General features: G+C 44.7%; 2 protein-coding genes across 5 annotated transcripts in view; one reads left to right on the top strand and one right to left on the bottom strand.

The window, feature by feature from the left end:
• B3galnt2 (beta-1,3-N-acetylgalactosaminyltransferase 2) overlaps positions 1 to 8,725 on the top strand; it is a 53,097-nt gene extending 44,372 nt beyond the window's left edge. For 2 of the 3 annotated variants that reach the window (XM_045148725.1, XM_004659707.2), the window contains 5 exons: positions 888 to 1,071; positions 2,317 to 2,442; positions 4,120 to 4,279; positions 4,841 to 4,897; positions 6,516 to 8,725. In XM_045148725.1, coding sequence (XP_045004660.1) covers positions 888 to 1,071; positions 2,317 to 2,442; positions 4,120 to 4,279; positions 4,841 to 4,897; positions 6,516 to 6,656 — 668 coding nt within the window. In that variant the 3' untranslated portion in view covers positions 6,657 to 8,725. Of the gene's footprint in view, positions 1 to 844; positions 1,072 to 2,316; positions 2,443 to 4,119; positions 4,280 to 4,840; positions 4,898 to 6,515 lie in introns of those variants that run through there. The other variant, XM_045148726.1, reaches the window with a different exon arrangement.
• Positions 7,612 to 13,000, bottom strand: part of Tbce (tubulin folding cofactor E) — a 42,143-nt gene continuing 36,754 nt past the window's right edge. For both annotated transcript variants that reach the window (XM_045148724.1, XM_004659640.2), the window contains exons 16-17: positions 7,982 to 8,073; positions 7,612 to 7,855 (exon numbers count right to left, since the gene is read on the bottom strand). In XM_045148724.1, the coding sequence (XP_045004659.1) occupies positions 7,751 to 7,855; positions 7,982 to 8,073 (197 nt within the window). In that variant the 3' untranslated portion in view covers positions 7,612 to 7,750. The remainder of the gene's footprint in view (positions 7,856 to 7,981; positions 8,074 to 13,000) is intronic.

The following is a 13,000-nucleotide window of genomic DNA, read 5'->3' as shown; positions in this document are numbered from 1 at the left end:
AAGTGTAAAGCAGAGAATTAAATTAAGAAAATTATTCAGACCTAGAAACAGCTCTGCTCCTCGCCACCACCCAGCCAGGCTGTAGGGAGGAGGGGAGCCAGATTCATATCCAAGCAGAGATCACAGGGCAGGATCAGGAGGAACAGCACAAAGTAAAAAAAAAAAAAAAAAAAAAAGAAAAGAGCATGAACAAGCCTTTATATATAGTCCATTGAAAATGGATTCTTGCCGCATTTTCTCAAAAGAAGAATTAAGGGCCAGGCGTGGTGGTGCACGCCTTTAATCCCAGCACTTGGGTGGCAGAGGTAGGAGGATCACCGTGAGTTTGAGTCCACCCTGAGACTCCATAGTGAATTCCAGGTCAGCCTGGGCTAGAGTGAGACCCTACCTCAAAAAAAAACAATAAAAAGAAAAAGGAAAAAAGTAAATGGATTCTTAAGGAGTTGGGTGTGGTGGTGCATGCCTTTACTTCCAGGCAGAGGTAGAATTGCTGTGAGGTCAAGGCCACCCTGAGACTACATAGTGAATTCTGGGTTAAAGTGAGACCCTACCTTGAAAAACAACCAACAACAACAACCAAAAAAAAAAAAAACAGGATTAGGTCGGATTCAGATGCGTAAAGGGAAGGCTTGAGTAAAGGGAAGGCTTGATCGGTCTGTAGACCTAGGTAGTGTGCTGGACTATGGGCAGTAGGGAGCACTGCAGCTGCTTTAGATGAATCTCAATCAGACAGGAGTTCCATTCCTGCCAAGGCAGGGTGGCCTTTTTTGGTTTCTTCTTTGGGTGTTTGTCCCCATCTGAAATGGCCTAAAAGCAGCTCTCTTATTCCTGGGTCTCTTAACAGTAACATGGTCAAGCTCCTCCAGCTGTCGGCTTTTCCTTTCCAGAAGGTGATGCTCTGTTACGCAGCCTTCATTCTCGGCCTCAGAGACTCACAGATCACAGGAGGAATCTGCGTGAGGAGGATGCCTTACTGAAGGAGGAGAGCAGCACCTATGGTGACATTGTCTTTGTGGATGTTGTCGACACTTACCGAAATGTTCCTGCAAAATTACTGAACTTTTATAGATGGTAGGTTTTGAGAATGTCATCAACTAGAACTTTTGTTTCTTTTTTTTTTAAATGTAGAAACAATTTACCAATCTCAAAGCACTGAGATTTCAAAAAGCTAAGACAAGGATGTGATCCACATGTGGCACCCTGGCTCCTTCTGAGATGCTGCCACTTTGTTTGGATGCACAGGGCCACCCACAGTGTGAATGGATGTGTCAATTGGTCAAGACCAAACAGCAAAATTTAATTCCCTTGGAGTCATCCCACTTGCTTAGATTCCTCTTCGTCTTTACTCCCACCTATTACCCAGGTTCCCTAATTAGAGTCACACTCAGTTACTGATCTCAGTTCTGCTCAGCTACACACCCACTTTCTAGGCCCACCCTCTGCTGCAGCAGTTAAAACCCATGCACTGGTCAGGTGTAGTAGTAGCATGTGCTTTTCCTGCCGGCTACCCGGGAGTCTTAGGCAGGAGGATCATTAGTGGTACTTTGTCCTTTAAAATATGAAGGAAAAGGGCATGGTGGCACACGCCTTTCATCCCAGCACTCAGAAGGCAGAAGTAGGAAGATCACTCTGAGTTTGAGGTCAGCCTGGTCTAGAGTGAGACCCTGCCTAAAAAAAAAAAAAAAAAAAAAAAAATTAGAGGGAAAATATAAAAAGCAAGCCATGGGCTGTAGAGATGGCTTAGTGGTTGAGATGCTTGCCTGTAAAGCCTGAGGACTCATGTTTGACCCTCCAGGTTCCACATAAGCCAGACACACAAAGTAATGCAAGCACATAGGTCACATTGCACAAGGCAGCACATGCGTCTGGAGTTCGATTGCAGTGGCTACAAGCCCTGGCATGCCACTTCTCTCTTGTTTCCTGTGCTCTCACACATTAAAAAAAAAAAAATCCAGTTTGTTGGACTTGCCTCAAAAACAGACAAGCAAAGAAACAAAACAAACAAACAAAACACCCACCATGCTTATCTTGGTTCCCAAGCATTTGTAGATGGCTTGGTGATTCTCCAACTTCCCAGAGGCTCCAATGTGCATGGCTCTTGGTTGTGATTCCTACTTCCATAACACGAATATGCCGTAATAATTGCTACGTAGTTTTAACATATGTAGTTACTATTACTAGTCACTCTAGGATGCCGCAATTGCTGAGGAGTGTCCGGTTGTGGAAGGCACAGCTGTACTGGCGCAGCATTGGCATGGCCACTGTCTCAGCTGTGTGTCTGGGCTGTGCTCACTCACACCCCTTTCCTGCCAACAGGACTGTGGAGACCACCAGCTTTGGATTGTTACTGAAGACAGATGACGACTGTTACATCGACTTAGAAGCTGTATTTAATAGAATTGCCCAGAAGAATCTGGATGGGCCCAATTTTTGGTGGGGAAAGTAAGTGAAGCATGACTGGCTATTGGCACTCATGTACCTGACCGAATGTCACTGATTTTTTTAAAAATATTTTTCTGAATTAAAAAAAAAGGCTGGAGAGATGGGTTAGCGGTTAATCGCTTGCCTGTGAAGCCTAAGGACCCCATTTCGAGGCTCGGTTCCCCAGGACCCACGTTAGCCAGATGCACAAGGGGGTGCACATGTCTGGAGTTCAGTTGCAGAGGCTGGAGGCCCTGGCACACCCATTCTCTCTGTGTCTGCCTCTTTCTCTCTGTCTGTCGCTCTCAAATAAATAAATTAAAATATTTTTCTGGACTAGAAGGATGGCTTAGCAGTTAAGGCACTTGCCTGCAAAGCCATAGGACCCAGGGTCAATTTTTCAGGACCCATGGCTAGCCAGCTGCACAAGGGGCACATGCATCTGGAATTCCTTTGCAGTGGCTAGAGGCCCTGGTGCATCCATTCTTTCTCTTCCTCTTTCTCTGTCAAATAAATAAATATATTTTTTCTTAGCCAGGCATGATTGCACATACCTTTAATCCCAGCACTTGAGAGGCAGAGGTAGGGGATCACCACAAGTTTGAGGCCACCTGAGAATACATAGTGAATTCCAGGTCAGCCTGTGCTAAAGATGGCTTAGTGGTTAAGGTGCTTGCCTGTGAAGCCTAAGGACACATATTTGATTCCCCAGTCCCCATATACACCAGATGTACAAGGTGGCATGTGTGTCTGGAGTTCGTTTGCAGTAGCTAGAGACCCTGGTATGCCCATTTTCTATCTACCTCTCTCTCAAATATTTAAAAAAAATTTTTTATTTTTGTTTATTTGAGACTTAACTGCAAATGAACTCCAGACGCGTGCACCCCTTGTGCATCTGGCTAACTTGGGCCCTAGGGAATTGAGCCTCAAACCAGGGTCCTTAGGCTTCACAGGCAAGCGCTTAACTGCTAAGCCATCTCTCCAGCCATCTCTCAAATATTTTAAAAAATAAAAATAAGGGGCTAGAGGCCCTGGCACGCCCATTCTCTCTCTGCCTCTTTCTCTCTGTCGTTCTCAAATAAATAAATAAAAATAAAAAGGAGAGAGAAATGACATCTACATACCCTAGAAGTGCATGGTGCTCAGAAGGGCATCTCATGTCACAGTAGCACATGACACATTTTTCTTTCTTTCCTCCCTCCTTTCTTTTTTTGTTCTTCTGTTTTTCAAGGTAGGGTCTCTCTCTAGCCCAGGCCGACCTGGAATTCACTGTGTAGTCTCAGGGTGGCCTTGAACTCATGGCATTCCTCTTTTTTTTTGGTGGTTTTTCGAGGTAGGGTCTCACTCTGTCTCAGGCCTCCTGAGTGCCACCATGCATGGCTTACAAATGTATTTTTATTCTTTTTTATTTGCAGTCAGAGAGAGAAGAGAGACAGGCAGAGAATGGGCACACCAGGGCCTCTAGCCACTGCAAACTATCTCCAGATGCATGTGCCCCTTGTGCATCTGGCTCACATGGGTCATAGGGAATCGAACCTGGATCCTTTGGCTTTGCAGGCAAGTGCCTTACCCACTAAGCCATCTCTCCAGCCTCCCCTCCCCCTTTTAAATTCTTTATATAGATCAAAAGAATCTAGCTTATGTGTAACAGGTTGTATGTCAGGCCAACACAAAGCAGCTATCTTTTTTATACCGCAGTTTCAGGTTGAACTGGGCCGTGGACAGAACTGGGAAGTGGCAGGAGCTGGAGTACCCCAGCCCAGCCTATCCTGCCTTTGCATGCGGGTCAGGGTACATGATCTCCAGGGACGTCGTCGAATGGCTGGCTGGCAACTCTGGGCGGTTAAAGACCTATCAGGTAATGAGGTCACTCATCCAGCCCAGCATTCTGGGGTATCCTATGAAGACAAAAGCGGGGCCAGCCTACTGTTCATAAAAGCAGCTTGTCTTTCTGTGCAGGAGTCACTCCTCAAGGTCAAGGATACGTCCTTGCCACCTCTCAGAGCCAGACCATGAGTTCTATTCCAGTCTTGTTTGAGCCTGTTAACTCTGTTTTCAGTCTTGCATGCTTGGATGGCATGTGCAGGGTGGGAGCACTTGTGCTCAGAAGCAGCGCTCTCGCTTGCTTCCTCTTGATGTGGTTGATGAAGAGCCACATCTGCCCAGTGGGAAGCATTGCCTGTGTCTGGCTGTCCTTCCGGAGGGCAGGGAAAGGAAGGTAAGAAAAGAGGCTGTTTGCCTGCTGTGCAGGTGCTTCCTGGCCACAGCCACGGCTCCTGTGCGGCAGCCTCCTGTGCATCAGCCGTTCACCTCTGACCTCTCCTGTCAGAATAACAGCATGAAGGAGTGCTTACCTGGGAGAGGTGTAGCCCTCTTGTCTTTACAGAGCTTGAAAAGGTTTGTGTTTGCCCATGTGCAGGGTGAAGATGTCAGCATGGGCATTTGGATGGCAGCTATAGGACCTAAAAGACACCAGGTAAGCGGGCTAAGGGTGCTGGCCTCAGGGTTCTTGGGAGGTACACTCTTGGGACACAAGGACTGAAGGCCTTCCAGCATTCCTGTTGGGCTCTTAATTCACAACACTCCACTTCATTGTTTCTCTTAAGTTTAAACCAAAAGGAAGTGCTGAATGAAAATTCCCTGAAGCACAAAAGAGAATTGGGTTTTCAGCATTGATCAGAACTTCCTTACAGCTTTAAAACTTAGAATCTGTTGGCCTGAGTTCCTGGTACATGCCTGTGGAAGGACTTTTCAATTCTCCTCACTTGTATTTTGCAAAAACCAAAATCAAAAGTAGGAGTCCTGGAGGAAAAAAAGCAAGCAAGCTTTTGCATCATTTATTTCTGTGGCTGTCTCCTTTGGCCACAGAAGGTATAGAGTGCGGAGGACGCGCAGCGCCCGCCACCAGGAGCCTGTGCAGAGCCGCGAGCCCACAGCCGTGAGTTCCCGTAGGGTAAATAGGAACAGACTCCCCCAGACCTAGTTGGTTCAGCTTTGGCGGGATACACACGTGTCCCACATATTTCAGATAGTTTCACAACTACCCAATGTCGTTGGGTTAGCTTGATAGTCTTGTCACTGTACGGGACTCTTGAACCACCTGTGCTTAGTGTTGAATACTAAAATCCTGCTCCCTCGTCTCATGATTATGACACGGGAGGTCAGCTGTCCTTCGACTTGACCGAGTGTGGCTGGGGGATTGAGACCATCAGTGTCATCACCATCTGGACCTGAGGCCCCACTTTGGAGGCAGCCCTGCAGAGGGTGTGTGCCATCACCATGGCCCTTCTCCCTGCTAGCTGACTTGAGCCTCTGGAGCTGAGGAGCCTCCTGTGGGAAGCTTTGTTCCCTGGGCCAAGAATGGTGTCACATGCAAGTCTCCCATCTGGGGCAGGGTGTGACAGTTTGTCAGACAGCAGATGGTTTCAAGGGGCATGCTGACTCAGTGCCCCTATGCCATTCTCTCTGTTGCCCTCAAATAAATAAAATACATATATATGAGAGATGCCTAGCATGGTGGCACACTCCTTTAATCTCAGCAGTGGGGAGGCAGAGGTTGAAGGATTGTCTTGAGTTCAAGGCCACCCTGAGACTACATGGTGAATTCCAGGTCAGCCTGGGCTAGAGCAAGACCCTACCTTGAAAAACTAAAAGACCAAACAATAAAAATTTGAGAGAGACAGACAAAGAGGCAGAGAGAAAATGGGCACACCAAGGCCTATTGTCACTGTCAGCAAGGCACCACTTTGTGCATCTGTCTCTACAAGGGTACTGGGGAATTGAAACCAGGCCATCAAGTTTTGCAAGCACCTTTAACTGCAGCCCTGTATTTTATTTTTAAGAAACACAGTAATTGTGCATATTTTGGGAGTAGTGTGACATTCAATACACATGTGGGATGTGCATTTACCAACTTTTAAGATGTGTGTGGAGCCAGGACTGCAGGCCTTGGTACTTTTCCAGAGTCAAAGCTGCCACTGCCCAGACTGGTGTTGGCTCACCCTCAGTTGAATAAATACATGTGTCCCACATGTCTGCTTCCTGCTTCTGAAAGTAGGTTCACGACTGCTATCACACAATTTGTTTCTTACCAGGACAGCCTGTGGCTGTGTGAGAAGACGTGTGAACCAGGAATGCTGTCTTCCCCTCAGTACTCGCCCCAAGAGCTCAGCGAGCTGTGGGAGCTGAAGGAGCGCTGCGGCGATCCTTGTCAGTGTGAAGCGAGCGCACGGTGACTCCTCAGCAGGGGCTGCGCTGACATCAGGATGGAGGCTGTCAGGAGCGCTCCTGCTGGTACTTTGCTGGTCCCAGCACAGTGTTTCCTGATGCTTGACCATCAGCTGGGGATGCAGCATCAGTTCCACTTACACATTTTATAAAACAAGGAATATTTCTAAGTCTGGATGCACTGTTACTACTTAGTAGTTCATCATTGTCATTTTTGGTTCAAAATTGGCCTAGTTCAGAAATACTAAACAGTAACTTGGTTTGAATCTCAACCAGATTGCAAAGTAGCTCTGCACAGCTTAATTAGGACAACTGCAGGCCAAAAACATTGGCTGTGTGGTCACTTATACCAAAGTTTGGGGTTTCTAGGAATACCAGATTTTGTGAATTGTGAAAAGGAACCAATATAATTCTTGGATCTGGACCTTGGTTTTAATAGACGTTCATTTACATAGTAAATGAATAATACCTGTGTTTTCTTTTGCCAATTAAATCGTAAAGGTTCAGGTTATACTGCTGTTAAACATTTTTATTCCCATCACAAAACTTTACCTCTCAGGGAAGGGTATTTCTAAGATGCTGAAACTTGGAAAGAAGTAATTTTGCTTTCCTTCTGCTATGGCCTAATGTTCATCTAATACAAGTAAGTGCATCAGAGCCGGTAATGCTTAGTTAAGGTATAAATATAGGGAAAGCATGCAATTAAACACTCTTAAAAAAGTGTGCCTAAGAAGAGAAAATAGACTGTGTGTGTTACACATAGTAGAGGGTGTGATTACCCACATTTAAGGGGCATTTCTCAGAATAACAACCAAATCACTTCAGTAACCTTCAAAAGCAGCATTATCATAGACTTCCATTATACTAGAGATTACCTATATTCACATTTACACTAGTTTCTATTTAGTATTTAAATTTTTACAGATGAAATGGTGGTAAGCTATAAAAATAAAGATCAGAAAATCCTTAGCAATCAAAGCCTTTATTATTGCTATTAATATAAAGCCTAGAAATGCTCTCTTCTGCACCCCCATACATCATCCTTTTAAAGTAAATTGTAAAACCTCATTTTTTGACACTAGAATTGCTGCAACAAGTTCTTTCAATTGGTTTGTTCCCATCGCACCAGCAGACAGTCTCCAGTCTCCACAGAATAGTAGTGTAATGACTGTAGGTCATTCTCTAGCCCAATTTCTCTGCCCGGCATCTAAAATCAGAACCAAGGTGAAGTTTGGGTGATTGAGACAACGGTGGCGTGGCGAGGGCAGCCCTGTGTTTAGAATCTGGCTTACTGCGGGGAGGGGCTCGTCTCTACGCGAGCTCAGCCACTTACCTTGAGGCTTTCGTAAGACAACAGAAGTTCTGATGCAGGAACTTTAAGAAGCATTGACAGAAGTCTCTTCACCTTCTGAATTGTCATAGAGTCTATCAAAATAAACATCCAATTAGTTCTCTCAACAGTTACCTGTAGAGATAGCTCAGGTGAGGAGGCCATGTTAGCTGTCTTTGGTAGTACAGTTAATGAAAACACAGAGGCTTGAATCATGCTACCATTTACTTGATCCATTTGGGAAGTGGAGCCAATGTTTGACCCAAGTGGCCTTGACAATGAGTTATGTCATTTCCATAGTGCTTAATTTCCTTACTCAATGTAGACCTCAGTCTGAGCACTGCGGATATCATGCGGGTGCTGACGCGCACCTCAGCCTCGGGAAGTAGGAGGCGCAGGCTTGTGTGTCACAGAAGCCCTTCAGCCACTGTCACTGTTGGCACACTGCGTCACACACAGGACCCGCCAGTAGTGGGGATGCAAGTTACAAGAGCAAACGCTGTTCAGAACACATTACAGCTGCTTTCCAAAGACGGGCTGAGGTAAATTCTGAATATTCTGATGATGAAAATTAGTTTCTTTTAAGCTTTAGCTGAAGGTACAGCAATAGTGTGGTGTTCCCACAAACAATCACAATGTAGTCAGATATTTTTCTATAAAAAACTTTTGTAAAAGCTGTGTGTTTTTATGCAACTTGTGATAATAAATGTTATATTTTAGAATAAAAACTGGACCTTTTGTTTGTGACGTGTGTCCATGGCCATATGGCCACCCTGACTGTCCTGATCTCGTTTGTATAGTAAACTTAGTAGATATTTATAATCTAGCCCTGTTAAAAGACTTTTTAGAGTGGTTAATTCTTGCACACCAACATTTCCTGATCCATGTCAAAAAGTTTGGTTATGAAAACTTCGAAGAGGCATCTACTTGCACTGAGTGTACAAAACAAAGTAGAACTTGCATGTTGCACATTAATAAAGGGACTCACTATGTAGCCCTAGGTGACCATGGAATGTGTGTCAATCTTCCACACCTGTTTTACTGCTTTTAATATGGTATCATATTAACATTTAGAAAATGTGAGGGGTCGATTCTTTTACTTATTTGTATGTATTATATGGGCACTCCACTGTGTCTTGCTGCTGCAAATGGATACCTGTCTAGTTTTATGAGTTGACTGGGGAATTGAGCAGGTAGGCTTGGCACGCAAGCACCTTTAACCATTGAGCCATCTCCCCAGGCTTTGGTCAATTCTTTTACCTTTCTATGTTCAGTGTTAAAAGTTGGTTGGAGGCTAGGTGTGGTGGTGCGTGCCTTTAATCCTAGCACTCGGGAGGCAGAGGTATGAGGATTGCCATGAATTCTAGGCCACAGTGAATTCCAGGTCAGCCTGAGCTAAAGCAAAACCCAACCATGAAAAACCAAAAAAAAAAAAGTGGATGGAAGCTGGGTGTAGTGGCACATGCCTTTGATCCCAGCACGCAAGAGGCAGAGATAGGAGGATCACTGAGTTCAAGTCCAGCCTGGGACTATAGACTGAGTTCCAGGTTAGCCTGGGTTAGAGTGAAGGCCCTTCCTAAAAAAAAAAAAAAAAAAAAAAGGTTGGATAGAGAAATAAATTCACATAGTAAGGTTTAGAAAACAAGTTGGGCAGGAATGCTTCCCTGCTCTGGCCCAGCTTGTGTTCACTGTGAACATGGCCGCCCACCTTCGGTAGGTACAGTGCAGAAGTACGCCACTCAGAGCTCCTGAGATCTCGCCACAGAAAACAAACTTTTTTTGGGGGGAGGTTTCGAGGTAGGGTCTGGCTCTAGTCCATGCTGACCTGGAATTTACTCGGTAGTGTCAAGGTAGCCTTGAACTCTTGGAGATCCTATTTCTCGAGAACTTCTAGAATGCTGGGATTAAAGGCATGCACCACCCCAGCTAGCCCTTCTTTAATGGTTTACATTTATTGTGACCAGTGGCAGTCTCACCAGACAGGTATGATATGGTCGTATAAGTAAATGCCTCAATTGCTTTTCTTTCAATTTTTTTTTTTTTAAATGAGAGAGAACTGGCATGCCAGGACCTGCCTCCAGCCCTTGTATTGCTTTTTAAAAAATTAGTTGAGCTGGGTGTGGTCGCACCTGCCTTTAATCCCAGCACTCAGTAGGCAGAGGTAGGAGGATTGCTGTGAGTTCAAGGCTACCCTGAGACTACATAGTGAATTCCAGGTCAGCCTGAACTAAAGTGAGACCCTACCTCAAAAAACAAAACAAAAATTAGTTGAGAATGGGCGCATCAGGGCCTCTTGAACTCCAGACATCACTTGTGTGTTTGCTTTCATACGGATACTGGAGAGTAGAACCCATAACAACAGGGTTTTCAAGCAAGTGCCTTTAGTTGCTGAGCCACCTCCAGCCTTTCATTGCTTTTATCTTGACAATCACAAGTGCTATAAGACAGAATGCCTAGTCTAAGTATATTTGTTAGTTTAGAGCAGTTGCCAAAGGACCTGACAAAAAAGAGTACACTTTGTTTGCATGCCATGCTAATTTGACAGACCAGAAAATGTTTCTGAGTATTTTACTACTTTTAAAAAATTAATTTTTACTTGTTAGAGAATGGGTGTGCCAGGACCTCCAGCCATTGCAAATGGCAATGGCTAGCACCTTCACTGCTAAGCCATCTCTCCAGCCCTGTCAATACAAAAAAAAAAGACATGCCTGGGCCTCTAACCATTGCATTGAACTCCAGATGCATGTGCCACCTTGTGCAACTGGCTTATGTGGGTACTGGGGAATCAAACCTGAGTCTTTAGGCTTTGCAGACAAGTGCCTTAACTGCTTTTTTTTTGGGGGGGGGGGATCTATTATTTTATTTCAAGCTTGTGTCATTCATCAGACTGTTTTCTTGACATAGGAAAACATCAGCCAATAATGTGTCACTGTTCCGTTCCCCAATAGAACAGTCATTGTCCTCGTCTGACAGGCTCATTGTACTCTGAAATGACACCAAAATGCAATATTTTTCTTGTCAGGCTGAACTTTGCCATGCTTTCTGACTTCAACTTCTTCTCAATATTCATTACTCTTACTTGGCCTCACACTTCCTGTCAAATTGCCTTACTTTATTTATTTAATAATCTGACAGAGATGAAAGGAGCACCGTGGGTTTAAGAGACAATTGAGATGTCCTTTACTGTCATCACTATCATGTAGATGACAGGCGTTCCCTTTCCTGTTGTGAACATCAACTTCTCCACATTCCCTCGTGTGTGTGTGTGTGTAGATTTCATGTACAACTCTGAGCTTTCGTTTTAAACAAATCTCAAAACCACAAATAAAATCTAGTCTAGCTAGGTGTAGTGGCCCTTGCCTTTAATCCCAGCACTTGGGAGGCAGTCATTGGAGGTTCGTTGTAAATTCAAGGCCACCCTGAGACTACACAGTGAACTTCAGGTCAGCCTGGGCTAGAGCGAGACCCTACCTCAAACAAACAAACAAAAATATTGAGTCTAATTTTCAGTCGATCTAATTTAATTGAGTTTATACTTTTTTATCCCCCTCCCTCTGGAGGTTGGTTATCACTCTAGCCCAGACTGACCTGGAATTCACTATGTAGTCTCAAGGTGGACTTGAAACCATGATGATCCTCCTATCTCTGTTAACTGCTTTTTAAAAAAAGTACATCTGAATTTCAAATGGGAAAGTGTGGGGGTGGGGAGGGAGGGAATTAAAAAAAAAAGTACATCTATTGCAGTTACTTCTTTTTTAAAAGAAAAATATTTACTTATTTATTTGAGTACAGGAGAGAGGTAGAGACAGAGATAAAAAAAAAAAAATAGCCATGCCAGGGCCTTTAGCCACTACAAACAAACTCCAGACGCATTTGCCACCTTGTGTTTCTGGCTTATGTAGGTACTGGTAAATTGTAGCTGGGTCCTTAGGCATTGCAGGCAAGTGCCTTAACCACTAAGCCATCTCTCCAGCCCCGTAGTTACTTCTTGCTGGGATGAACATCTGACCAGAAGCAGTTTGTGGGAGGAAAGGGTTTATTTCAGGCTTACAGATTTCAGGGGAAGTTCTATAAATGGCAGAAGCTGGCTGACTTCCATAGGTCCACAGCAGAGACAATAGCCAGCAAACACCAACAGCCACAGCTCAGACTTGCTCTTTCTGTACCTTAGGGCTAGACTATAGACCATCCCCAAGTGATAACTCCTCCAACAGGCTGGTGGAGACTTCAGTTTTAAGCTTACTCAAAAATACCTCAAGAGCTGGGCATCGTGGTGCTTGCATTTGATCCCAGCACTTGGGAGGCAGAGGTGGTAGGACTGCCATGAGTTTGAGGCCACCCTGAAACTCCATAGTGAATTCCAGGTCAGCCTGGGCTAGAGCGAGACCAAAAGCAAAACAAAACAAAAAAAGTCCCAAGGAGGGCTGGAAAGATGGCTTAGTGGTTAAGGTGCCTGCCTTCAAGATTAAAGGATCCATGTTCAATTCCCCAGATCCTACATAAACAGATGCACATGGTGGCACATGTGTCTGAAGTTTGTTTGCAGTAGCTAAAGGCCCTGGCATGCCCAGTCTTCCTCCACACCATAAGTAAATAAAAGCAAAATTTTTTTTAAATACCTCAGGAACTAGAGAGATTGCTTAGTGGTTAAGGTGCTTGCTGGCAAAGCCAAAGGACCCAGGCTAGATTACCTGGTACCCACATAAGCCCAATGCACAAGCTATATATTCATCTGGAGTTAGTTTTCAGTGCGTGGAGGCCCTGGCACACCAAATCTCTATCTCCTCTCTCAGAAATATAAATACCTTAGGCTGGGCATGGTGGTACACAGCTTTAACCCAGCACTCAAGAGGTTTGGTTGGATAGAAGGATTAGTCGAGGCTAGCCTGGAAGTACAGACTGAAAGTGAAACCTCAAAAGGGGGAAAAATAACTCAGGCTATGGGGGACACACATCCACATTCACACACCACCTCATTTACATTAGTGGTTAGACATAGCATACTAAACCTTGTAATCTGCT

The sequence above is a fragment of the Jaculus jaculus genome, chromosome 5 (assembly GCF_020740685.1).
Source record: "Jaculus jaculus isolate mJacJac1 chromosome 5, mJacJac1.mat.Y.cur, whole genome shotgun sequence".
Lineage (NCBI taxonomy): Eukaryota > Metazoa > Chordata > Mammalia > Rodentia > Dipodidae > Jaculus > Jaculus jaculus.
The sequence above is the reverse complement of the archived record's forward strand: the minus strand, read 5'-3'. Positions and strand labels throughout refer to the sequence as shown.